The sequence below is a fragment of the Eptatretus burgeri genome, chromosome 16 (assembly GCF_056783735.1).
Source record: "Eptatretus burgeri isolate ZD-2024b chromosome 16, Ebu_testis_v1, whole genome shotgun sequence".
NCBI classification, from domain to species: Eukaryota; Metazoa; Chordata; class Myxini; order Myxiniformes; family Myxinidae; genus Eptatretus; species Eptatretus burgeri.
In genome coordinates this window covers 38,821,138-38,847,078 of record NC_140976.1, presented here as the reverse complement: position 1 = coordinate 38,847,078, position 25,941 = coordinate 38,821,138, and the positions used below count along the sequence as shown (strand labels likewise).

Below are 25,941 nucleotides of genomic sequence, written 5' to 3'. Positions count from 1 at the left end.
TTTTTGAAAGGGCCAAAAATTATAGCTCGCATGATGTATATCATTTTTGCCCCTATCTCTCAATGGTGAAAAATCACTTTCATCATTAAATCATTCTTGTATCCAGATCCAGATTCGGATCTTCACCAAAATCGAATCAATTTGTCCTTGTCATGCACCCAACATATCCACCAAGATTCATCCAAATCCGTCCACAACTTTTTGAGGCATTATGCTATATATCAGTTCAGCCATACCTCTCAACGGTGAAGAATCACTGAAAAAATTGTCGGATCCGAATTCGGATCTTCACCAAAATTGAATCAACTCTTCGTTGTCGCACACCCAACATGTCCACCAAGTTTTGTGCGAATCCATCCACAACTTTTTGAGATATCTTGCTATCTATCGTTTTTGGCCCTATCTCTCAATGGTGAAGAATCACTTAAAAAAATTCGACTAGTCAAATCCGGATCTTCACCAAAATCTAATCGGTTCATCCTTATCACCCACCCAACCTGCTCACCAAATTTCATCCGAATCCGTCCACAACTTTTTGAGATATCCTGCACACAAACAGACAAACAGCAGTGAAAACATAACTTCCTTCGGAGGTGGAGGTAATAAGCACTATACTTTTGTAATATATTTGTTTCATTATACTTCTCTTTTATTTCACAATTATAAATAAATGTTTTATAATGTTGCCCAATGAAGGAAAGAGCAATGAAGCACATATATTTAATGTTGTTCCTTATGGCACAACAAGGCCCTGCTTGGGTTTAATTCTAGTTGTTAACAAACACAAATAATACACCCTATAAGAGTTGTTCTGTGCAGCGTATTTGTTCACAGTATATTTGTGCATAGTTCAAAAGCTGCAAAATTTTCTCAAAACCTGAACATATTTCTGAGAAATATACAAGTCCAATATGGAATGATAAAAGGAAAATCCAGCAGATTTTACAAATTTTTGTTTGTCTGTAATGTTGGTGTACACTTTGATCTGTGCATTATTTTCTCGTGGAAACGTTGGTCAATCCGCAATGATTTTTCCCATATCACCGGTCCACTCAAAAGGACTTTTTTTTTTTTCTGTTTGTTGCTCGATTTAAACATAAAGCGCCTTTTCCATCCTTTCAATGAGGATCACGGTTCACGGAAGTGGAATGAGACTGTTGCGCTTTGCAGAGCGCTGGCAACAACACTTTAATGGATATTCCACTCATTTTCACGGATATACCGCAGTCGATTCATTGATCCCGTAATGATGGCCCACAGATGCCGTATTTTTACCTCAAGCCAACCGATCAAAAAACTCGATCTTTACACCCAACATCATAACCTTTCTTTGCCTTTTGGCGCAACTAACTTTGTCCATCACTTTACGTCTGCGGTGCATGAGATTAAAAGCAGTGCATGAGAAACAAAAGGCTCATAATGAGAGATAATCATACGTGCACAGTATGCAAACGATGACTCATCTCAGCTCAAAAACCACGATTGATAGAAATGAAATCCTGCGATAATGAAATTGGAACGCAATTGGTTGCCCGCAATTGGTCGAAACCCTCGATATTTGAGGGTTCACTGGATGAACCTTTTTTTCATTCTATGACATAAATTCCCCCTTAAATTATTTTTTACTTGTATATAATTTACCATCTCCACTACCTACCTACCACATTTTATTGGATTACCCGGTATCGGGAGCAGTCCTCATGTTCTTGACTTGACAATTCATTTGGAAATGATCAAGATATATTGATAAGAAACTACAAAGTTCTACTGTTTCTTCTTCTTTCGGCTGCTCCCGTTAGGGGTCGCTACAGCGGATCATCCGTTATGATCCACATACTGATTTGGCATAGGTTTTATGCCGGATGCCCTTCCTGACGCAACCCTAGTCGCCTCTTACGACACAGGGATAAGGATTGGGTTTTGCCATGATTCCGGGCTGCCCTACACCCTCTCATAGCATGGCCCAGTGCAGAGCGCCCCTCCTCAAGCGATCCTCCAACCAAAGCTTCCGAGTCGCCGGATTTCAGGCGCACGCCACTACGCCCGGAACGTTCTACCGTTTATGTATATTATTTATTTTGATGAAATGGAAGGTGTTTTTCTGTAATAATTAATTAATCCAAAGCTGCATTTTAATGAATGTATTTTTTGTTGCCTTGTTTTCACAGCATCACCCTTACGATCCATCAGGCAGTTCTCCTGCTCCAGATGTTCGCAGTCGTTCAACAACGAGGTAGCCCTGAAGCAGCACATGGAGAGGCATCCCCGGGGTTCCCATCACAAAAAGTACAAATGCAGCCACTGTCCTTACAGTTGTGACATCAAAAGCAAATTGTGCAAACACATGGCAATACATACTGGTGTGAAACCGTTCACGTGCTCCATTTGTGGGAAAGGGTTTACAATATCAGGTTACAAAAGGAAACACATGAGGATACACACAGGGGATCAGCAGTTCTTGTGTTTGTTTTGTACAAAGCCATTCACTCATTCAAGTGCGCTTTGGAGACACATGAGGATTCACACAGGCACTCGTCCATATAAGTGTTTATTGTGTGGAAAAACTTTCCATAGGTCAGATGATCTTCAAAAGCACACACAGAGGCGTGACTGCAATCAAGGGTCAAATGAGACGTGCTTACCACTAGGTGGAAAAGGGTAGTGAAGTTGGACTATAGGTCTGAAACATGACACCATGCAGCATCACTGAGTCACCATGGTACTGATTCCCAAATGCTCAATCAAGGGAAGAGTTACTTGCGACATCAGCAGGAGATGGGGTCTTCAGTCATGATGCGAGTTGCAGTCATTGATATTTTGGCTTGATTTAATTTGTGTACTTTCAGAAATAGGTGGATTTAAATTTGAATCCCCATCTCGCGTGCATGAGTGTACAATCACGTTTGTATTTACTGAAGTCGGTTTCAGTTCAGTTGATCGAGTTCTTCACTGGATTTTTAACATTTTTATACACGATGAATGTCTCTAAAGAAATAAAAAATATGTGATATGTTGATAGCCAATCAACAATGATCATTATGTGTTCATTGTTGTCTTTTGGGATGCTTTTTGAGGTTGCAAGGATTTTTAAACTATCAGGGTGTTACAAATTTGAATGGAAAACTAGTCTAAAACGTTTTGAAACGTACGGGCCATCTATTTATTTTCTCTACAAGGGTGGAGCAGGTAGAAAGTTGGAAAAACAAAAGCAAATTCTTCAATCAAGGGTTCTCTTGATTTACATATCCAAAGAATGTAACATTAAAAAAAATTGCACTTCATGCAGTGAACTAAAAATACCTTGATAGTTTGAAACTTTAAAAAGGCCACTCTGTATCCAGTGATTTAGCATGAGTATTTTGCTTAAAAGTGTTTTGACAAAGGTTCTTAATTTCTGAGAAATGTTTACTTCATCTTAGCGTCCCTTGATTTTAATTGATTTTTAGAAGACTCTATTTAACTCTCAATAGGCTGGCGGGATAGCTGATCGGCTTGCACACTCGTCTCTGAGCTGTCTATCCTGGGTTTGAATCATGACCCACCTATAAAATGTCATCCTGGTGTTTTGCATCAGGGTGAGACATCAGTGTCTGTTCCATCCCTCAGATAGATGTTAAAATAGGCGTCCCATCTGTCAGCATTAGCTGGTGAATGTTAAAGTTCTCGCGTTGTCCTCCAAAATAGGCGAGCCATCACACCCTGAACAAATGACATTTCTTCACCCTTCTTTAAGTATTCTGAGTTGGAGTGGCAACCTATCCAGTATTGTAATCCCTTTTATTTTTGAATACAAAACCGAGGCTCGTGGAAGAGCTCGTGCAAACGGATCAGGACGTAATAGGCCAAAGGAACAGTAGATAGAGTTGGAGGGTGAGGGGGGACACCAACAGCAGAGTTTAAGGACGAGATAGAGGGAGACTCGGACAAACAATGTGTGTGGGAAGGAATGGGGGAAGGGCAGGAAAAAGATGTATTGGGTGGACAATTTAGATACAGAAGAAAACTCTCAGGAGGGAAAAACTGGAAATTTGGAATGAGGAGGGCATGGGGTGGAGGTTAACCGTTCTCTAACCCTTGCTAAGAGACTGCTTCAGGAGAACTGACGCTCTTGGGTAGTTAACCTTCAATGCTTGCCTTGGAATTATTATCAAACCACGATTTTCGCTCGATTTAAACCTTTAAAATTGTCAATTTTCAGCATTATGTTGTTGTATACATATGGAATAAATCCTTTTTTTTCGAAAGTGTATGCATTTGAAATGAGTTTTGATGTTGAATGAAGCCCAGTGTAACTGTGTATGGTGGTGCTTGGTGATGTAAGTTTTAAGGACCATTTTAATTCGCATTTGTCTTAATTGGGCTTGTGCAATATTGATGAAGTGTGTTTGTTTTTTTGTTTTTTTTAATGAAAAATACCCTCATATCCTGTCCATGCAGCAAAATGAACTTTGGTTTTTTTTTTTCTCTCAATTATACCATTTCAGGATAAATCAATATAAAGATAAATATACCATTTCAGGATAAATCAATATAAAGAGATTATACCACTCGACTGCTGCTTTTACGAGCAAATACCACATATTTATATTCAAGATAAGCAAAAATTATCAATCCTGTTTAAATCAAACCATGTGTCTCCAAGGTAATAAAGTTTATTGCTTAAAATGGTTGTTATTGGTTTGTTTATTATTGAGTTTCTGGTTAAAGTCAATTGAAATGTCCCCCAACTCCCTCTCCTACTCTATAACAACTCAGGCTAATTTCAGCTGTAACTTTAATTCCAAACATAAATTGCTTTCTAACTACATCTCTGACCTAATCACACCTTAAAATCCTTGGGAAAAAAGCTTCCATTTAACAATGAGAATCTCCTGGGAGTTCCTCAGTTCGTTGAAGACGTTCAGCAATTGAGCATTCTTCAGTGATGCTCCCTAACTGTGGAGCTCTCTACCTTTTAATTTTTGCCACAACCTCATAAATGACTGCTTAAAAAAATTATGTTTCAAAACTTTTCCTGTGAAATGCTTCACGGTTTTGCTTGTAAGTGAAAAGTGCTATGTAAGAAATGGAGTTATTGATTGATCGATAACCTTTATGGCATGGTAGAGATGTGCCCTGTTCTGCACGTAATATATGTATAAGCTCTCTCATCTATCTATAATTCCAGCAATGTGTGTGTGTGTGTGTGTGTGTGTGTGTGTGTGTGTGACCGCTGTTTCTCGACAACCACTGGTCCGATCTAATTGAAACTTGCCAGGTATATTGCTGGGGACCTGAGGATGTGCCTTTTCAAGGTTTGATATTAATCGGACAAGTGCTTCCCAAGTTATGGCCATTTATTTACCAAACCAATGACAAGACATGTTGTTGTGTGGGCGTGGCCGATGGGGAAGGGAAGCTCAGCCGCGTTCCCCATTACAGGTTACAACGTACGGACTTCCGGATAGTGATGACTTCGTGTATTCCAATACAGTCAAAGCTCGTTACTATGCCACCTCGCTTCTATGCCACTCTCGCTATTATACCACTTTTGCTCGGTCCCGACAAAATTCAATACAAAATAAATTTACTATGCCACCCCCTACTCTCGCTACCATGCCACTACTGTGTGACTGTTAAAAGGCATGAGTCGTGAAAAAGTCTGTATTGCGCAGTGCTCGATTATCACACTCACATCCAAAGGTGAAGCGACGAACTACAGTCCAGCTGCGCACAACATAACTCAATACGTACGCGCATAGTCAGACTGTGTCAAAACACGCGATTCTTCTCCCCGATGCCAGCCACAACAAGCCAATCACAACACGCACAACGAGACACAAAAAAGCGCGAGCACACACACACAGACACGCAGGCACACGTACAACAGTGACATCATTTTTTTTCAAATTCAGCCCATAATGTCAGCTCAGAAACGCAAGCGAACCGACTTTACGCTGAAGGAGAAGAAGGAGATCATCGATGCCGCGAAGAAGGAGCCGAATCAGTCCAAGTTGGCCAGGGAGATTAGCAAGAAATGGGGCGTCGAAGTTAAGAGAACCACCGTGAAGGGCATTCTCAGCAAGAAGGATGCAATCGAGGCTGCAATCAAAGCTGGATTTCCATCGAAGCGCATGAAGTTGACGCAGGCTCACGACCCGAAGCTTGATGAGGGAGTGCTCATGTGGCTGAAGCAATCAAGAGGACAGAATGTGCCTGTCAGCGGCGATCTGATCAAGGAGAAGGCGATGAAACTGGCCGAGCTGATGCACATCCCAGACCATGGCGAGCGACGGTTGGTTGGGCAATTTCAAGAAGCGCCACGGCATCACGTTCAAGACAGTGCAGGGCGAAGCTGGAGCGGTGGATTCGCAATCCCTTCTTGAGTGGCAACAACAGGTTCTCCGGCCCTTACTCTGGCAGTTCTCCGCAGACGACGTCTTCAACCTGGACGAGACTGGACTCTTCTGGCAGCTGCTTCCGAACAAGACCATGGCTTTCAGGGGAGAGCGGTGTACTGGAGGAAAGAAAAGCAAGCAAAGGATCACTCTTCTGGTTGGGGCAAACATGAGCGGCAGCGAGAAGTTCCCTCTTCTGGTGATTGGCAATTCCAAGAAACCCCGTGCCTTCAAGAACAAAGAGATCCCGGTCAAGTACAAGGCGAACTCGAAGGCGTGGATGACGGCGGAGCTTTTCGAGGAGATGTTGCGTGCGTGGGACGGACGACTCGGCCAGCAGGGACGCAGAGTGCTGGTCTGTCTCTATAACTTCTCTGGCCACCCTCCCGAGCTCGAGCTGAACAACATCCAACTGGTCTTCTTCCCACCCAACACGACAGCCAATTCGCAACCAATGGATCAGGGAATCATAGAGAACCTCAAGCGCCACTACAAGAAGCTCCTGCTATGCCGCCGGCTTGAGGCCATAGACGAGGGAAAGGAGTTCAAGTTCACGTTGCTCGACGCTCTACACGTCGCCCGGCGTGCTTGTCGCCCGGCGGCGAGCAGGTCGGCAAGTCGACGATCAGGAACTGTTTCGCGAAGGCCAAGTTCATCGAAGAGGAGATCCAAACTGAGCCACAGGATGCGGAGCTGCCCGACATCTGGGAAGCTCTGCCTGCCGAGGAAAAGATGCACGAGAACGAGGAGATCGAGCTGTCTGACTTTCTCGAAGCCGACGAGCGCGTCGCGACTGGCGGGTATTTCACGCTGGAGGAGATTGCGGAGGAGATTCTGTGCAATGAGGAGCTGGTGGAAAGCGAAGATGACGAGGTAACTGTCGAGGAGGAAATCGTTCCGTTCGAGGAAGCCCAGCGCGCTTTTAGCAGCGTCCGGAAGTTCATGCAGCAGAGAAGCGGGAAGCCCGGTGTGATGCAAGCGTGCGATCGGCTAGACAACGAGATGCACGAGATCCGCCGAAAGAAGATGCGCCAGCCGACGATTCTTGAAAGCTTTGTGTGTCGTGAATTTCTCGCCATGCCATATGTTAGTGTGTGAACTCTGTTAGTGTGTGTATGTTCTCCGTTCGCTTAGCTTATACAACAGTCGTGCCTTTTACTTGCTGGAATAAATTTTGTCTCAAGATTAACTACAGATGGGTAACTTGAGAAAATAAGGCCGTTTTTACAAAATCTCGTTACTATGCCACTCTCGCTACTATGCCACTTTTGCTCGGTCCCGACGGGTGGCATAGTAACGAGCTTTGACTGTAATTTCTTATGCGCATTTATAAACACAATGCCCCAATTTATGATCGTTTTCATATTAGACGATGTATAAATTTGGGTAACATCAGAGTTAGCTGGAATGCTCTGAACCAGGAAGTAAATTATTTTTTTGCACGTTTTTTTTTTTCGTGTATTCTAATAATTTCTCGATTACTTATGCGCATTTATAGATACACAATTCCCCAAGTTATGATCGTTTTCATATTAGACGGTGCATACATTTGAGTAACATCAGAGTGAGCTGGTATGCTCCGAAGCAGGATGTAAATTATTTTTTTGCACGTTTTTTTTTTTCTCCTCTTTCCTCTTCTCTTTGTGTTTTTCCTTGCGATGACTTTGGGAAAAGGCAAAATACGTTGGCGCTAATTTAATAATTGGCCATTAAAATTAAATTGCGAATAATCGTAATTGCGATATGCGAACAGTGAGGACTTCACTTCCGGATAGTGACGATTACTGTATTCTTTCTCGATTTCTGTACTTTCTTGATTTCTTTCTCGATTTTCTTAAAAACAATACTCCAATCCAGTCAATGACGATTTATACATTCTTTCTCTTTTTTTTTATTCTTGATTTATCGAATTCCTGTACTTTCTCGATTTTCTTAAACACAATGCCCCAATCCTGTCATCGTTTAAGATAGCGAAGGAACTAAGCTGCGCGTCGTGCACGCGCAATGGAATCCAACGAAGCACGAGCTGCTCGCTTGACACGTGACGCAACGCGCATGACAAGGCGTCATGCAGCTCAAACGGATGAAGCACAAACTGCTCGCTTGGCAGACAACACTGAACGTGAGGCAAGGCGTCGTGCAGCTGAAACGAATGAAGAACGAACTGCTCGCTTGGCAGACAACACTGGACGCGAGGCAAGGCGCTGTGCAGAAGAAACGGGTACGGGCACGCACGTACGGGCACGTGAGAGCGAAGGAACCGCCTGTGCGGTTGTTATTTCTGGCACGCGGGTTGAAAGTTTTTTTTTTTTTTTTCTTGCACGTACGGCCACGCATCTACGGGCACGCACTAGTGAGGTTTAAAATAGTTAAGGAAACACTTGCTTTTCAAAACATTGACTGATTGAAGTACCTTTGTCACCGAAAGTGGATGGAGGTAATGTTTTCAGTCCTATCTGTTTGTGAGCAGGACATCTCAAAATGTTGTGGACTGATGCGGCCGAAATTTGGTGGACATTTTAGGTATGTGACGAGGACAAATGGTCTGGATGCAGATCTGGCCTATCAAGGGTATTGTTGCGAATTCACATGCGATCGGCCGCTCGACTCGAATGGCGCCCACTCGCCCACCAGAACGGACAATTCTGTCGTGACCCTCTCGGAACAACGCCGGGAGCTAGTCACTGGTAGGGGTTTAACCCCACCATGACCGTGCCAATTGGCCACCCGCGCAGGATAGGGTTGCTCGCCAAATTCGATCTCCCTAAGTACCTGCGCGGATGGTCGACCCGGCGATCGTACCTTGTCGCAGGCCAACTCCGGACACGAACCGCTTAAGCGGTCGGTTCCGTGCTACAGTGGTAACCGAGCGGTGTTATCGTCGGCCTCGACTGTTCCGATTAATTATCGGGCGTATTAAGCTCACTACGAACCCTTTACGTGAAGCAGGATGGAGGGTCAATTAAAAGGAAGGAGACGAAGCGAAACGGGTACAGTTCAACATGCAAGCACTTTATTTACATGACACACGGAGAGCACACATATACAGCCAAACAGTCAAAATGCACATACAGCAATTAAAACAAAAGCAACAATGCATAGCTACAACCAAATAAGACCGACACACGGAAACACTTAAACAGTTCTACTTTACAAGACGCGGCGCCACAAGATCCATACAAAAAACCCCGAAAAGAAATGGTGACTTCCTTTTGGGCCGTCGAGTCCCTCTCCCACGTCCGTCGACGTGGTCGCGCCTGGCCGCGACTCCGTGCCCTGGCGTGGTAGGCGTGCCAGCGCGAGGCACGCCGGAGAGGACTCGTGTTGGCCGCTCGACGCCACGGACGGAGTTTCTGGCGCTATCCCAGCGCGGATAGAAGGGGGGGGAAACGTTGCTCGAGGTCGCGGTGTGGGGAATGGCAGACGCTCCGTCCCGCCAGCGGGGTCTCGGGACCGCCCCACAGAAGATCAGGCTAGCGGCCACCACAAAGAGAAGAGGACGAGCGAGCCGGAAGACAGGAAGAGGACGAAGACAGCCAGAGCACCTACACCAGCGCTCCGCCCGTGTCCGACTTTAATAGCCCGGGGCTCCGCCCTTCACTCTGCCCCCGTTTTCGGCTCCGCCTCCCCTCGAGCTTCTTGGAGAAGCTTCTCGAAGGGGGCGTGCCCTCATGCTTTCCCTCCACCCCGCTCCGTCCGGGGGCCGAGGGAGTTAGTTTTTGGCTTGGAGCCAGAGCGTTATACCCCCAAAAAGAGGCCCCCACCTTTTCTCACCTTTGACCTTTGACCTACATCGCTCTTCCGCCACTCCAAAGCGTGGGGAAGTCAGGCGGGAAAAATCCACACGCCATCGTTGTGCCTTCTTCTTTCCCTACTTGCGTTCTCGATGGTTTCCAAAGCGGAAACCGTCGTAGTGTGGACCGTGGAGGATGGCGTTCGTCAGCGGGGGTAGTGGCGAAGATGGTGGTGGTTGTTGAGGGTGGCGGTTGAGACGTGGTTGGTTCAAAATAAAAATAGAACAGAAAAACGGCTATCTCAAAGCGTCGCAGCCCGAATGAATCGCATAAACTCCTCTCGACAACGGATTTGGGCAAACTACACATGTACTTGAGATATCTCACCTACGGGACCTGAATGGTGGTTTGCGAATTTCCACAGCCGTAACAGTATACGAAATGTAAACTGTTCAGCCTGGTGCAAGTATGTGCTCTACCGAGTGCCATTCCAGTTCAACATTCATCTGGTTCTTTGCGGACAAGCAGGTCACACTCAGTATGGAACACAAGGTTGGGGGGGAGTAGCTTATGGTAGGAACCTCCTCCATCTGAGTACTACTCGGGGAAGCCCCTGCCCCCTAAGCTCATCAACCGTGGCATGGGGGGGGGGGGAATACCGCAATATTGCTTCAGGCTTGTCGATGAAGGACTTCATGGAAATAAAACAGACCAATGCGGAGATGAAGGACAGTCGCATGGAAGTGGACTCGTTCCCGGTGTGCACTGGGGTGGACTTTGAGGGTTTTGCACCATTTGAGTCCCTACCCGAGGCACGTTACAAATGGGATTAGGAGTTGGATCGGATTCAAAATTCTAAATCTGATTTAAAACTTAAAGTGTAAAAATTGCCGCCAAGTTTATTTTAAAAACTAATCTGACTGGGGAGTTAGATTTTGTTTTTGTCGTGAAAAATAAAACGCTTATGGAGGATGCTCGTTCAGCTGGGGTATTATTCTGTTTTTTTAGATGGAGCAGGCACCTCTGAGGAGATGGAGACAAGAGGCCAGAATGGCTAAAGAGTATGAAGGAAAAGGAGGAACGGGCAATGGAAGTGGGAAGGTGATTTTGAGGATTGGCAGGACGAGTACTCATTTGACGACAAATTCTATGGAGCAGAGCAGGAGTGCCTGGAAGACCAACAGATGCATAAGGGCAAGAGGTAGGACCCAAATAGTGAATTTGTTGTCGGACTTAGCCTGCTGCCCCAAGATCAGCAGCAACCTTGAAAAAGAAATTCAGAGCAGAAGATGGAAATCATTTTCAGTCGAGAGGAAGAACGTGACAACGGAGAAGAGCAGTTTAATAAAAAAATTGAGAGGAAAGAGAGAGGTTGAAGAAGTAAAAGCAAAGGATCCATGATTTGGAAATTAGTCACTTGTAGAGAAAGATGAGACTAGAGAATCAGGAACGAGAGGCTGGTGAAGGAGGTACACAAACAGCGAGTCAAGCTGGAAGTGCAGAAGCAAAAGAAGAAATATGAATTTTATCACAAAATGGAGGCCCACATGGCCGATTTGATTTAAAAAGGTTGCCAAGAAGAACAAAAATGAAAAATACGAGATTGAAAGGGAAATAAAAGAGGCTGAGATGAAGATTGAAATGGAAAATAGAATGGCCAAGTGGAATTCCATGGAAAAAAAAAAGAGGCTGCAAGGCAGGAAAGGGTGTGGAATGAATGGCTAAATGGGGGCCCATAACAACGACAATGACATGGCAGCCCTGCTTAGGGCTTCCAGGTTTGAGCAGCATCAGGTAGCAGCTGAACAACCGAAAGTGGATGTGGAGGCTGTAATGAGGTGGCGGCCAAACCACTGAGGGAAGAGTTCGAGTTTTTTGCAGGTGTTTAAAATGGGGGTGAATTACGTAAATGGAAAAGCGTTGAGATGTTAACGAGTTAACAAGATGTCAACTTCCAGTTCCGGTTTTGGAACGTCAACAGGTCTCCTTCACGGCTCTCTGCTGACGATCTCAAAGTTAAGTTTCCGGTCGTTATCTGTCCCGTTTTAACTGTTTATTCTCTCACTTACATGTTACTGTGTGTTCCTAGTTCGGTTTTGTTTCAAAAATCGTGCTATTTTGTGAGATTTTGTCGACTGTGTCATACCGGATGCTTGAGGCCAACCCTTGAGGCTTGAGGCCGACCGGTACGATCGTGTTTTGTTTTTTCTCTCCATTACCTTCAATTTCTATCTTCCCCACTTTCTTAACGTCCCCCATCCCTCCCAAATTAATCACTCTATTTATTATCTTAGATAATAAAAAAAAAACGCGATCTTTCTCCTTCCTCACTCACGACTCTCGATTCTTCTTCTTCTTATTCTTCTTCTTATTCTTCTTCTTATTCTTCTTCTTCTTCTTCTTCTTCTTCCTCCTTTTCTTTTTCTTCTTCCTCCTCGATTTTTTTTTTCTACAACACTTACATGACCTAATCTGTTGAAAACTCTCTCGAACAATAATAATAATAAAAACTATCTCATCATGCTTCATCTTCCTCTTTCACACATGTGGTACTCTTTACTGTATCATAATGCACTACTCTGATACTATTTAAATAGACTGCTCTCAATTCGACCTTTCCTTCATTCCTTGCCTAAAAAATCCAACTGTTGCAGCATTTCTTCTCTCCATTCTCTGAATTCGCCTTTATTGCATCCATAAAGAAATGCGTTAAATCGCATCTCTGACCTAAAACTTTAAAAAACCCCAGTTTGCTATGAATGTTCGCTTTCCATCAACCATTCTTTTTTTCCAACTTCAGTGCCAACTCACCCCTCTCAATTCTCACTCTCAGCCCACTCTCTCTCCCTCCAAGCCTCCTTCTCACCTCTCTCAAAAACTCCCCTCACCTTTCTCCCACCATTCATCCCCCTCACTCATCCTTCTCAAAGTTGCCCCCCCTCCCATCCACAAAGCTGCCTCCTTCCACTGCCCTCTCACCTCATCTTCACTCCACCTCAAATCCTCAACTGCCTTCCCCCTCTCTTGTCCTCCCTCTCCCCCAGTACCACAGAGCCTTTTCTCCTCCTCATCCGGCCCCCTCCACTAGCTATTCTGCAATCCCCCACACTCTTTCAACAACCTTCCTTACCTACCCCTCGTCCCTTGTCCTACCCTCCCCCCCCCACCCCCTGCACCCAAAGCCTCCTCCCCTCCCTCTTCATTAAAAGTGTGGATCTCAAATATCCGGGGCCTTCGCTCAAACCTTTCAGATCTTTCCATACAGGCTGCCACTGACAAACCAGACATAATCTGCCAAACAGAAACTTTCCTCCCCCAAGACGTGTCTGACTCCCAAGTATCTCTCCCTGGTTACTCCCTCCTTCGGTATGACAGACCTGAGCCTCGTCCTGGTGGAGGAGTTGCTCTCTTCATCAAAGACTCTATTCCTCACTCTCCATGCACTGCCCTCCCCCACACCCCCAGGAATACCTCTGGCTACGGCTTCCCTCCACTGTCACCTCATGTTTATATGTGTACTGTACCGTCCACCTAACAGTGTTGACTCCATCTACACCTCACTATCCGAAAACATGGACCAACTTCCATCTTCTCATCCAAACTCTCTCTTCCTCATATGTGGCAACTTCATTTGTCATCATGCCAGTTGGCTAGGTGTGGGTACCTCTCTCACCTATCATGGCACTTCAGCAAAAGCTTTCTGCGACTCATTGGGACTGACTCAATCGGTCAACTTCCCTACCCGGATCTCAACCAATGGTACTCCATCTCTTCTGGATCTGATTTTGACAAACTTCCCTGACAATATCTGCTGCTCTTCCTTTGCTCCAATCGGTTCTTCTGACCACATCCTTGTCAAAGTGGACATCTCTCAGGCTATTGTCTTTTTATTATTAGGCTATTATCTCTCAGGCAATTATCTTTATTATATCTCAGGCTATTATTATTATCTGGCTATTATCAGAGAACCACCTCACCGCCGTCGAGTCTGGCATTTCACTCAAGCCGACTGGCAGGGTCTCCAAGCAGCCCTCAAACTTGTAGACTGGACTCCTATCACTACTTTCTCCAACATCAACTCATCCTGGGAATTCTTTCAAAGAAACTTGCTCTCCCTCATGCACAGATTTATCCCCTCTCATCTTCAGTTGTCCTCCCCTTCCTCCCACCCTTGGTTCACTGAAGCTTGTGGTGAGGCAGTTGTCCTGAAACAACTTGCCTTTGCCTCATGGAAAGCAAACCCAACTGAGGGCAATCTCAGTTCCTCCCATAAAGCTCGGAAAAGTGTGTATCTACCCTCAGGAGAGCCAGAAAACAACATCTTTCTCATTTCAAGTCTGAACTCTCAAACCTCTCTCCCTTCTCAAAATCCTGGTGGCGTCTAATTGAATCTGTTTCTGGTGTATGTCCCCCCTCCATCCCCTCCCTTACCTCAAAAGGCCGCACTGCTGATACCGCACGTGAAAAAGCTGAATGTCTAAACTCGGTGTTTGCAGCTAGATCTTGTGTCCAAAATCCATCACTTTCTGTACCCACCTTACCCAGTCGCACCCAACCGTCCCTGGACTCTGTGTCCTTTTCTCCTGACAAGGTGGAGAGCTTGCTGTCAAACCTCGACTCAGATTCTGCAACCAGTCCAGACGGCATCAGCCCACGTGTCCTCAAAGCCTGCTCTTCTGCTCTTGCTCACCCTCTCTCTGTTCTATTCACCCTCTCATTTGCACAAGTTGATCTTCCATCTGCTAGGAAATCAGCAATCATCACTGCCCTGCACAAAAAAGGTGCAAAAACAGATCCCTGCAACTACAGACCAATCAGCCTTCTCCCAATCATCAGCAAGGTTATGGAATCCATCATCGCTTCAGACATCAAATCCTTCCTCTTCTCCAATGGCTTGATTTCTGATCATCAATTTGGTTTCAGACCAGGTCACTCTACCCTGGATATGCTGCTTCTGCTCTCCCAACAATGGATGGAGGTCCTCAATGCCAGACAGGAAATCCGAGCCGTATCCCTGGACATATCACGTCCTTTTGACACAGTCTGGCACCCTGCACTACTCACCAAACTCTCTTCCTATGGTATCTAAGGCCATCTCCACTCATGGCTCGCAGACTTCCTCTCCTGTCGCAGTCAACGTGTGGCCCTAAATGGAGTACTTTCATCCCCTCTTCCTGTCCAGGCTGGAGTTCCTCAAGGTAGCGTTCTGGGCCCTGTTCTTTTTCTGGTTTTCATCAATGTCCTCTCCGACTCTGAAAAATCCTCTATATCTCTTTCCTGATGACTCCACCCTCTGCCGTACCATCGGTCATCCCTCAGACCGGCAAGCAGCAGCTTCTTCGCTCACTGCAGACCTGGATAAAATCACAAACTGGTCCAACACGTGGAACATGTCTTTCAATCCGGACAAATCTCACACTCTCACTATGTCTCTTCGAAAGGACCATTTAGAAACCCCGCCCCTCCCCATCCACTTTCTCAACAATCCTCTGGAAGAAGTCCTTTCTTTCAAGCTTCTGGAGTGGGTCTCACTATCTGCCATGACCTTTCCTGGGAAAGCCACATTTCAAACCTCGCCTCCAAACCAAGTCGCCGACTGGGAATCCTCCGTCGTGCAAAGTCCTACCTCGGCCCACCTGAGCTCCTGACCACTTACAAAGCTTTTGTCCGCAGCCTGATGGAGTACTGCTCTCCTCTCTGGGCTGGTGCTCCTGCCTCCCACCTTTCTCCGCTTCACGCTGTAGAAACCAAGGCATTTCAGATCATTGGCATCTCCTGCAATGAGGCTGAGTCTTTCACTCATTCACCGCAGGGCCTCTTACTCATTCACCGCAGGTTGGTCGGTGGTCTTTCTGTCTTCTACCGTCTCCTCTCCAGCCTCGCCCCCCTGCTCTCTCTCTGCGATTTGTCCCCACCACATTTCCGCAGGGCGCTCAAGGTCTGCCAACAACCCTCTTCTGGTAAAACTACCAAAATCACGAATCACTGCTCACCTTCACTCTTTCATTCCTCTTTTTTTCCCCGCCTTTGGAATAAACTCCCTCACTCTATTCATTCCCATTCTTTCCTCCAGACCTTCAAAACAGCTGTTCACTACCACCCCCATCCAAATCCTCGATCTTTTCTACGCCTGATAATTCACTCAAGCCCACCTCCTTCAAATCCCCTGCTTTCCTTCCTGAAAGTCCCTGTAATGTCCATCTTCTATTCCCCATGTTCCCCATCCATCTCTCTCCCTTCCACAGATCTCCTAATGTCTCTGTTCCCTACTGTTTTGTCCTTCCCTCTCCCTCCCCTCTTGTCTCATGTCCCCCATCATGTGCGTTGTGTGTTAGTTCTCACACGAGCCTCGACAAGGTATACAAAAAAAAAAAAAACGAGTGTCCACAGGTGCAGGATGAGAGGCTGAAGGCAAAGGAGGTCTGCAGCGACTTTCATTTCATTTATTATTTTGCAGGTACATCAAGACACAGTGCCTTCACAAAGTATTCACACTGTTGCATGCCAGCTCCAGACCTTCAGACGAGTGTCCCTTGTGTACCCAAAGGCAAAGCACTGCAGACAATAAAAACGATCACTTTAAACTTTTCAATCAATTGACAACCAACCAGGTGACCCAGCGACATACAACAGAAGGAACTTTAAAATGCAATTTATTTAAAACCCACTGGTAAAATGCGCTAATATCTATCAGTAAGAACGCAATCACAATTCCATCAATAGTTCAACAGTAACTGACAACTTACAAGTCACAGTCAATGCTTAATCAAATCAGTTACACACATATTCCCATGCAGTTTCAAATACTTCAACAACTCTTTACAAAGACAATTACTCTTTTGACAAAGGCAACTTCACACTCACGTTGGAATACACCCAATTTTACCAGGATTCGTGCCGTGAATCGAAGCAAAGATCTTGCCATTTCGGAACGTGCAATTAAACCTCTTGCCATGTTAAACAAGCGTGCAGATCTGTGAACCTTTTGCCGTGTGTAGATGAAACTAGCATGAAAATTAATGGTCGTGCAGAAATGAACCTTGCAGTTTCACAGTCAACTTTGGGTAGAGAGCGAGCGAGCCCTGCGGGAATGATTACGCAGTATGGATCTCACCATGTCTCTCGCCGATCCACAAGAAGGCACGACGTGGAGCTTGGGAGTGACCTTGGCACGCAGCAGTCAAGGAAAGCACACCGGTGTGCTGTGTTGGCTCTTCGTGAGCACAACCGATCGGCCAGCAGGAGTGAAACCATACACCAGGTCGGTGGTCCGTGTGCTCAGTGCAAAAGCTTACGAGACCGTCGCTGCCTGTCTCCCACCATGCTCAGCACTCCGCCGTTCCAAAACTCCGTACGCTGCAAGAGCTGGATCTCCGGGTCACCTCCAAGATCACCACAGAGTCGCATTTGCTTCTCCTTCCTTTGATCGTTCCGTCCGTCCTTCTTTCCTTCTCTCTATCTCGCCTTCTCCCAATCGCTCCTCACCTCACCTTTTTATGGGAAACTCGCAAGGTCAATCTAGCAGCAAGGCAACACTCAGTCTGAATCCAAAGATTGACCACAGCTTAACCATTGGTTGAGAGCGTCGCTTTCCACAACAAAACTTTCACCCATTCGTTCACACTGTATAATGCCCCTGTTAACCAAAGCATTCAGCCTCAACACCGGTTATCTTAAAAGTTCTTTTGACAATCCATCTTGATGTCATGATGCCCATGATGCGTGCCGATGTCTGTGCAAGAATCCTTTGTCCCACTTTACATCTTCAATTAATTCACTGAAACTTGAGTTGCCTTTTGTTCCAGAGTTATCAGAATCTTGTGTTCAAACACAAAACTTTACCTACCCAATCATATTGGATTTATTAATCTGCAACAACACGCTTGACTTTTTCACATTTTGTTGTGTTACAGCCTGAATTTAAGATGGATTAAATTGAGATATTTTTGACACTGATCCACATATAATACCCCATGATAACAAAGTGGAATTTTTGGGTTTTTTTCGAAATTTTTACAAATTAAGCAATAATGAAAAGCTGAAATGTCTTGTGTCAATAAGTATTCACCCCCTTTGCTATGACACTCCAAACTGAGCTCAGGTGCATCCAATTTCCAAGAGTCAAAGGGCGGAGGAGCTCCTTGTGAGCCAACGGCCATCCATATCTAGTGCCCAACTGTGTCTGCGGACGTCCTCCTGCAGTTGGGTTACTTTTTTATTAGGAGGTTGGTGGCAGGATTTGCACTCCGGCCACTGTAAAAACCCTTCATTCCGCAAAACACACAAACGCAAAAAAAATCTGAAAACCCACTCCGTGGGAGTACCTCCTGTGCAGCTTCCCTTCGCAGGGCAGCTCACCGGATGACGGGATTGGGGCAAAGCCTTCGGGACCCCAAATCTTTGATGAAAGGAGGGAAACCACGGGGTAACCTCCCTGGGTCAGATTGCGGGAGAGTGTATCGGAGTGGTGCTGAGGTGTCGTCCACCAGACGGCGGTCTCCTTGGGTTAACCTGAGGCGGTCCCTTTGGGTGGGTGCCTGGAATGTCCTATCCCTAAGAGAGGATGATCACCTGTCTCTGTTATCATCTGAGCTCAAGCGTTTGGACATCGGTATTGCAGCACTCTCTGAGGTTCGGAGACCGGATTGCGGCGAGATAATGGTGGGTGGTTACACCTACTATTGGTCTGGTCGCTCTGATGGTTACCATACTCAAGGAGTTGCTGTAGCTGTGTCCAATAAGCTGACCCCAATGATAATTGAGGTAACACCGGTCAACGAGCGTATTATGAGACTAAGGATTCGTCACTCCTTAGGTGTCATTTCCCTGGTCTCTGTCTATGCTCCGACTGAGGCGAGTGACCTCACCGTGAAGGACACATTCTACGCCACGCTCGACTCTGTGGTTGATCAGTGCCCCAAACGAGATACACTTCTAGTCTTGGGGGATTTCATTGCAATGCATCAACTGGAACTGATAGGGATGCTGATGAGACGTGTGTTGGTCCCCTTGGGTCAGGAACTATGAATCAGAACAGCACTAAGTTCCTTGACTTTGCAAGAAGTCATGGACTTAGGGTGGCCGGTTCATGGTTTCAGCGCCCACAAGCTCATCGCTGGACTTGGTATTCCAACGCTGGGGGTGTGGTAAAGGAGATTGACCATGTCCTCGTTGACGGTCGCTGGAGGATGATCCAGAACTGCAGGGTCTACCGGAGTGCTCAGTTCCTCAATAGTGACCACTGGCTTGTTGTCGCAACTCTAAAGCTGCACCTTAAATCCTGCAGAATGGTACCATCCCAGCCTAGGCTGGATGTTGGCAAGCTCAAGGATGAGAGAGTAGCTGAGTAGTTTGCGAACAGGCTGAGTGGACATTTGGGGTGTCTGGGTACTTTGGGGGGTCCTGAAGAGTTATGCATTACCTTCAAGACCACCGTCCTTGATGTTGCCGGTGGATGTCTTGGAACTCACCGCAGGGCAAAGAAGAATTTTGTCTCTCAAGGGACACTGGATACCATTGACCAGAGTTGCAGGGTCAGGCTGAATGGCAGAGCTGAACTGTTCAGGGAGCCGAGGCGTAAAACTGTACGTGCACTAAGGGTGGACAAGGAGGCCTATGTGCGAGGAATCTGTGAGGGGGTAGAGCATCATCTGTGGACAGGTGATTCTCGTCCTGCTTTCAGAGGAATTCGCGCATTGCGTTCATCCAAGCCCATCCCTCGGAGCACTGCAGTTAGAGCAGAGAGTGGTAGTGAACAGAGGAGTCTGGAGTGAAGGCCCACTGGGCCAGTTACTTTGAGCGGTTGTACCAGGCTGATCCCCCAGCTGTCAAGTTGGACGTCAATGGTGTTACAATCCCTGTTGCTGACCCTCCAATCAATTGTGGTCCACCTTCGCTTGTGGAAACATGGGCTGCGGTGAACCGGTTGAAACGGGGTAAAGCTCCAGGGATCTGTGGCATCCATGCTGAACTTCTCAAGGCTGGTGGAAATACTGCACTCGTGTCGTTGCATGCCGTTTTGTGCTCTGCCTGGAACACAGGCATCATCCCAACTGATTGGAAGAGGGGCCTTGTTGTCCCTCTCTGGAAAGGGAAGGGTGATCGCCAAGACTGCAACAACTACTGAGGGGGTGACGCTGCTCTCAGTGCCGGGTAAGGTCTTTTCTCGGATAATTATTGATAGGGGCTCGCCACCATTTGCTTGAGCACCAGCGTCCAGAGCAGTCAGGCTTTACACCAAAGAGGTCAACGATTGACCGTATCCTTGCGCTTCGTGTCCTCACCGAACGCAGACGAGAGTTTCGGCAGGGGCTGCTTGCAGCCTATGTAGATCTCTGTAAAGCGTTCGATTCAGTGAATCGGGATGCCCTCTGGAGGATTCTTGGTCTTCGTGGGGTGCCACCAAAACTGATCGATCTGATGTCCGAACTCTACTCAGGTACTGAGAGTGCTGTGAAGTATAGTGGTACCATCTCTGACTTATTTCCAGTTGTTACTGGAGTTCGTCAGGGGTGTGTACTGGCCCCCACACTTTTCAGCACTTGTATGGACTGGATTTTAGGGAGGATGTCGGAAAGATCAAGCTGCGGTGCATCGTTTGGGAATGTCAAAATCTCGGCCCTTGATTTTGCATATGATGCAGTCATCTTTGCGGAGACTTTAGATATCCTTTTGGGGGCCCTCGAGGTGCTGATTGAGGAGTCGGAGCCGCTGGGATTACGGGTTTCTTGGGTCAAAACTAAGATCCAGGCTTTCACTGACATCTTGGATGCTGCTGTCCTGTCTGTGCCTGTTTGTGGTGAGCATGTTGAGGTCGGGGAGAGATTCACTTACCTTGGCAGTGATATTCATGTCTCTGCTGGCTGCGAGTCAGAGCTCAATAGACGTCTGGGTCGGGCCTGGGGAGTCATGGATTCACTGGATCATGGGGTGTGGTGCTTCCGGTACCTGTGCGGGAGGACGAAAGTCTGAGTCTTCAGGTCCTTGGTGCTTCCAGTCTTGCTCTATGGATGCGAGACTTGGACTCTGACCAAGGATCTGAGACGGAGACTTAATTCCTTTGGTACCAGGTCTTTTCGGAGAATCCTTGGCTATCGCTGGTCAGATTTTGTGTCCAACGAGCGGTTGCTGAGAGAGACTCGGATGAGATTTGTTACCTGCATAGTCCGTGAGTGTCAGTTGCGGCTGTATGGACATGTGGCTCGTTTTCCTGACGCTGATCCTGCTCATCAGATTCTCTCAGCGAGGGAGTCTCGTGAGTGGAGGAGGCCAATGGGCCGACCACATGCCTCGTGGTTGCAGCAGGTTGACCAGCATCTCAAGGAGATGGGGATGGGCCTGGCATCTGCCTGGGGGAAGGCCAGACAGAGGCCCCTGGAGTACCGGCGGAAAGTGGACGTATGGACGCGCTGTTCTGGCACATGCTCCCATACCTGACCTGACCCCCTTTGCTCTGACACTCCAAACTGAGCTCAGGTGCATCCAATTTCCTTTCATCATCCTTGAGATGTCTCGACAACTTGATTGTGGTCCACCTGTGGCCAACTCAATTGATTGGACATGATTTAGAAAGAAACACACCTTTATATAGAGGGTCATTTTATAGAGGAACATGAGAAATCCACAATTTACATTGCATGTCAAAGCAGAAACTCTACCATGAATTCTAAGGAACTGTCCATAGAACTAAGCGATATAATTGAGGAGGCATAGATCTGGGGAAGGGTATAAAACGATTTCTAGTGTTGAAAGTTCCCAAGAGCACAGCGAGCTCCATCATTAGGAAATGGAAAGAATATGGAAGGATCCATCCATCCATTGGGACCATACTCTGTGCAGAGCGTTGGTGCTGCCGAAGCAGTCTCCTGGGCTATTGGACACAATCTTGAACGGGTCACCACTCTGACACTGGATACCAGCAAGCTGGTACTCATTTTGCCCACCTCGGAAAGATGACGGACAGAGTCAACCCCACCTGGTATTAATTCAACAGTCACGCAGGATTTGAACTCAGGACCCGAGGATCCCAAGCCCACCACTCCAACCATTAAGCCAACACCAGGCATGAACGACCCAGACTCTTCCTAAAGGTGGCCTTTTAACCAAACTGAGCAACTGGGCAAGAATGACCTTGGTCAGGGAGGTGGCCAAGAACCCAATGACCACTCTGAGAACAACAACAGAGTTCCTTCGCTGAGATGGGAGAAGTTGCTAGAAGGACAACAGTCTCTGCAGCACTTCACAAATCTAGGCTTTCTCGGAGAGTGGCCAGATGGAAGCCACTCCTGAGAAAAAGGCACATGACAACACGTCTAGAATTTGCAAAAAGGCACGTGAAAGACTCTGAGCAGGAGGAAAAATATTCTGTGGTACGATGAGACGAAAATTGAACTCCTTGGCCTGAATGCAAAGCACGATGTCTGTCAGAAACTGAGCACAGCTCGTCACCCATATAACACCATCTCTACCGTGAAGCATGGTTGTGGCAACATCATGCTATGGGGACGCTTTTCAGCGGCAGGGACTGGGAGACTTATAAGGGTGGAGGGAACAATGAATGGAGATAAATACAGGCAAATCCTTGAGGAGAACCCGCTTCAGAGTGCAAAAGACCTTAGACTGTGGTGAAGATTGATGTTCCAACAGGACAATGACCCCAAGCATACAGCCAAAGCAACACTGGAATAGCTTCAGAACAAGAACTTGAATGTCCTTGAGTGTCCCAGCCAAAGCCCAGACTTTTATTCCATTGAGACTATGTGGAAAGACTTGAAGATTGTTATTCACAGATGCTCCCCATCCAACTTGACAAGGCTTGAGCAAATATGCAAGGAGGAACATGAGAAATCCCCAAAACCAGATGTGCGAAGCTGATAGACATTCCAAGGAACACTCAAAGCTGTAATCGCTGCCAAAGGTGCTTCTACAAAGTATTGACTCACCGGGTTGAATACTTATGTAAATTGGACATTTCAGCTTCTCTGTTTTATTTAATTTGTAAAAAATTCTAAAAACATGTTTTCACTGTCATGGGGTATTTTTATGTCGATGAGTGACAAAGATAATTAAATTTAATTGGTTCACGAGCACCAGCCAGAGTGACCACTATATTCGTTATGTCTGTCTATCTTTTGGGTAGTCAATCTATTGAGATTTTTTTGAAAATTTTTGGGTAGTCAATCTAGTCTACCCTTATCAGTATTTCCGTCTATGTTTGGTGGGTAGTCAATCTAGTCTACCCTTATTATCAGTATTTCCGTCGATATGTTTGTCTGTCTGTCTGTCTGTCTGTATGTATGTCTGTTCGGTCCAGTGCTCCGTTAATACAATGGCGATTTCGATGAAACTAGTTGTGTGCAAATGAGAACCGTTGCTATGGACCCATCCATTGCCTAGCAACGGACCTTTGAATTTTTCAAAAATATCTCAAAAATGTATTTTTTCAAAAATCGGGCCACGAGCGACTGTGGGCAGTACATTCAGCCATATTGTCAAAAATTTCCAGCCGGATCCTATGAAAACTGTCGGAGAAGATAGACTTTGAATGAACCCTGGTTGAAAACAATAAAAAAACGAAGTTCGTTATATCTCAGAGACTGAGTCAGATATACATGAAACTGGTATGGTAGGTTCATGGTATGTCCTAGTTATGTGTGAGAAAGAACCGTTGCTATGGACGCTTTTGTTGGCTAGTAATGGCTGAAAAACGACTAAATTCGACTTGATCAACTACCCATGTCCGCCTACCGGCTTGTATGTCTGTCTGTCTGTCTGTCCAGAGCACAACTTCGTGGGATGTGATCCGATTTGGATGAAACTTGAATGTGATGTTGATATTGTTGTGGTTGACGAAATTCATAAACCACCATTCAGGTCCCTTAGGTGAGATATCTCGGTAAGTATATGTGTAGTTAGGCCCAAACCTTGTCTAGAGGGAATAAATGTCATTCATGCCGGCTGCGACTCTTCAGGATAGCCGTTTTTCTTTTACTATCTTTATTTTAGACCAGCCGCCATTATTACCACCACCAACCACGTCTCAACAGCCATCACACAACAACCACCAACCACAACGCCGCTTCACAACAACAACCACCAACCACAACGCCGCTTCACAACAACAACCACCAACCACAACGCCGCTTCACAACAACAACCACCAACCACAACGCTGCTTCACAACAACAACCACCAACCACAACCGCCACGACCTTTACCTTTACAACTCGCCACCATCGCATCCACACCATCTCGCGCCACTCGTGGGCACCGATACTGGACTCGTGCAGGGCGCGCACCGAGCAGCGTATTCAAAAACATCACGGACTTTCCGCAGAAAACGGATCAAAAACGACTCACGCCCACTTTTGTTCCGTCCAATCGGAGAGCGTGGACGATTTGGCCCCGCCTCCAGGGCGTTGGAGTGAGGTCGCGATATGCAAATTCATGGATCAAAAAGCATTCACGCCCACTTTTCCTCGGTCCAATGGGGAGCCAGTGAGAGGTGAAGGGTCGGAGGCAAAGGGTCAAGGGTGAAAGAGCGAAGCCACGGGGCTTATATAAACGGCTGCGTTCGTCAGTAAAGGAGTTGTGCGGAGTTCAAGAGAGTCGTCGGTGGAGCTGGAAAGAAGTGGGAGAAGTCAAGAGTGAAGAGTTGGGACGAGCCAAGAGAGGAGACGGAGAGGGCGAGTAGACGGAGCTGTGGAGAGGTGACGGCGGCGAAGGCGGACGAGGGGGTGCTCGCGTCGGTGCCGGGAGCTGCAGAGGGAGAGGCCAGCAACGCGACCGAGGTCGAGGAGGAGACGCTCGCCGCGGGACCCGAGACAGGGTGATATCCTCCTTCCCCCGAACATCAGCAACCCCCTCCTGTTTCCCCCCGCGCTGAGATAGTGCGACAAAGGGGGCCCCTTTCCCACCCCCTACCAGACACTGTCCGCGAGGCCCGCGGAGTTGAGGCACCACCGCCACTTCGCGTCTCATCATCAGACGGGTAGGCCCGACCCGGTCTCGGCCCCAGGCCCGCCTCATCCTGGAGGGTGGTTCTTTTTCTTTTGCTTTGGGTATCTGTGTTGTCGGCGCCGTCTGTGAAGTAAAATTGTATAAGTGTTGCCGTGTGCTCGGTAGTCGGATAGATCTGCATTGTTGCATTTGCTTTTTGTGTAATATTGCATTGTCTTCTTCTTTTACATGTGCTTTTGGTGGAATTGTATACGTGTGCTTTCCGTTCATCGCGAAATAAATGTGCTTATTGTTGAACTGTTTTCCCGCTTCGCTTCGTCTTTTCTTTCATTGAATCTCCATCTTGCTTCACGTAAAGGGTTGGTCGTGGGCTAAAACGCCCGATAATTAATCAAACCGTCGAGGCCGACGAATAACACCGCTCGGTTATCCCGATAGTACGGAACGGGTCGCTTAAAGTGGCCCGTGTCCGAAGTCGACCTGCGGCGAGGTGCGATCGCCCGGTCTACCCTCCGTGTGGGTACTTAGGTAGGTCAAATTTGGCGAGCAATCCTATCCCACGCGGGGGCCGATTGGCACGATCGTGGTGAGACCGAAAGGTCCACCCGTGACTAGTTCCCGGCGTTAGTCCGAGAGGGTCACGACTGGATTGTCCATCCGGTGGGCGACGTGCCGCGATTCGAGTTAAGTGGCCGTCCGCACGCCGGCGGGCGCGAATCCGCAACAATATCAATGCCACTTTTGTCTTCCTGGCGATGGGCGTCCCACGCCCATTGTGGGCGGAGCCACGCCCACTTGTAATTTTTGTTTTTTTGTCATATTTTTTCTCGATTTTTTTTATCTTGCCAAAACGAAGTTTTTGCAAGATATGT

The 25,941-nt window shown here is 46.8% G+C and overlaps 1 protein-coding gene across 5 annotated transcripts in view; it reads left to right on the top strand.

Moving 5' to 3' along the window:
- Nucleotides 1-4,660, top strand: part of LOC147010887 (uncharacterized) — a 44,839-nt gene extending 40,179 nt beyond the window's left edge. For all 5 annotated transcript variants that reach the window (XM_085860477.1, XM_085860480.1, XM_085860479.1 and 2 more), the window contains exon 6: nt 2,169-4,660. In XM_085860477.1, coding sequence (XP_085716603.1) covers nt 2,169-2,662 — 494 coding nt within the window. In that variant the 3' untranslated portion in view covers nt 2,663-4,660. The remainder of the gene's footprint in view (nt 1-2,168) is intronic.
- Nucleotides 4,661-25,941: the final 21,281 nt, after the last annotated feature.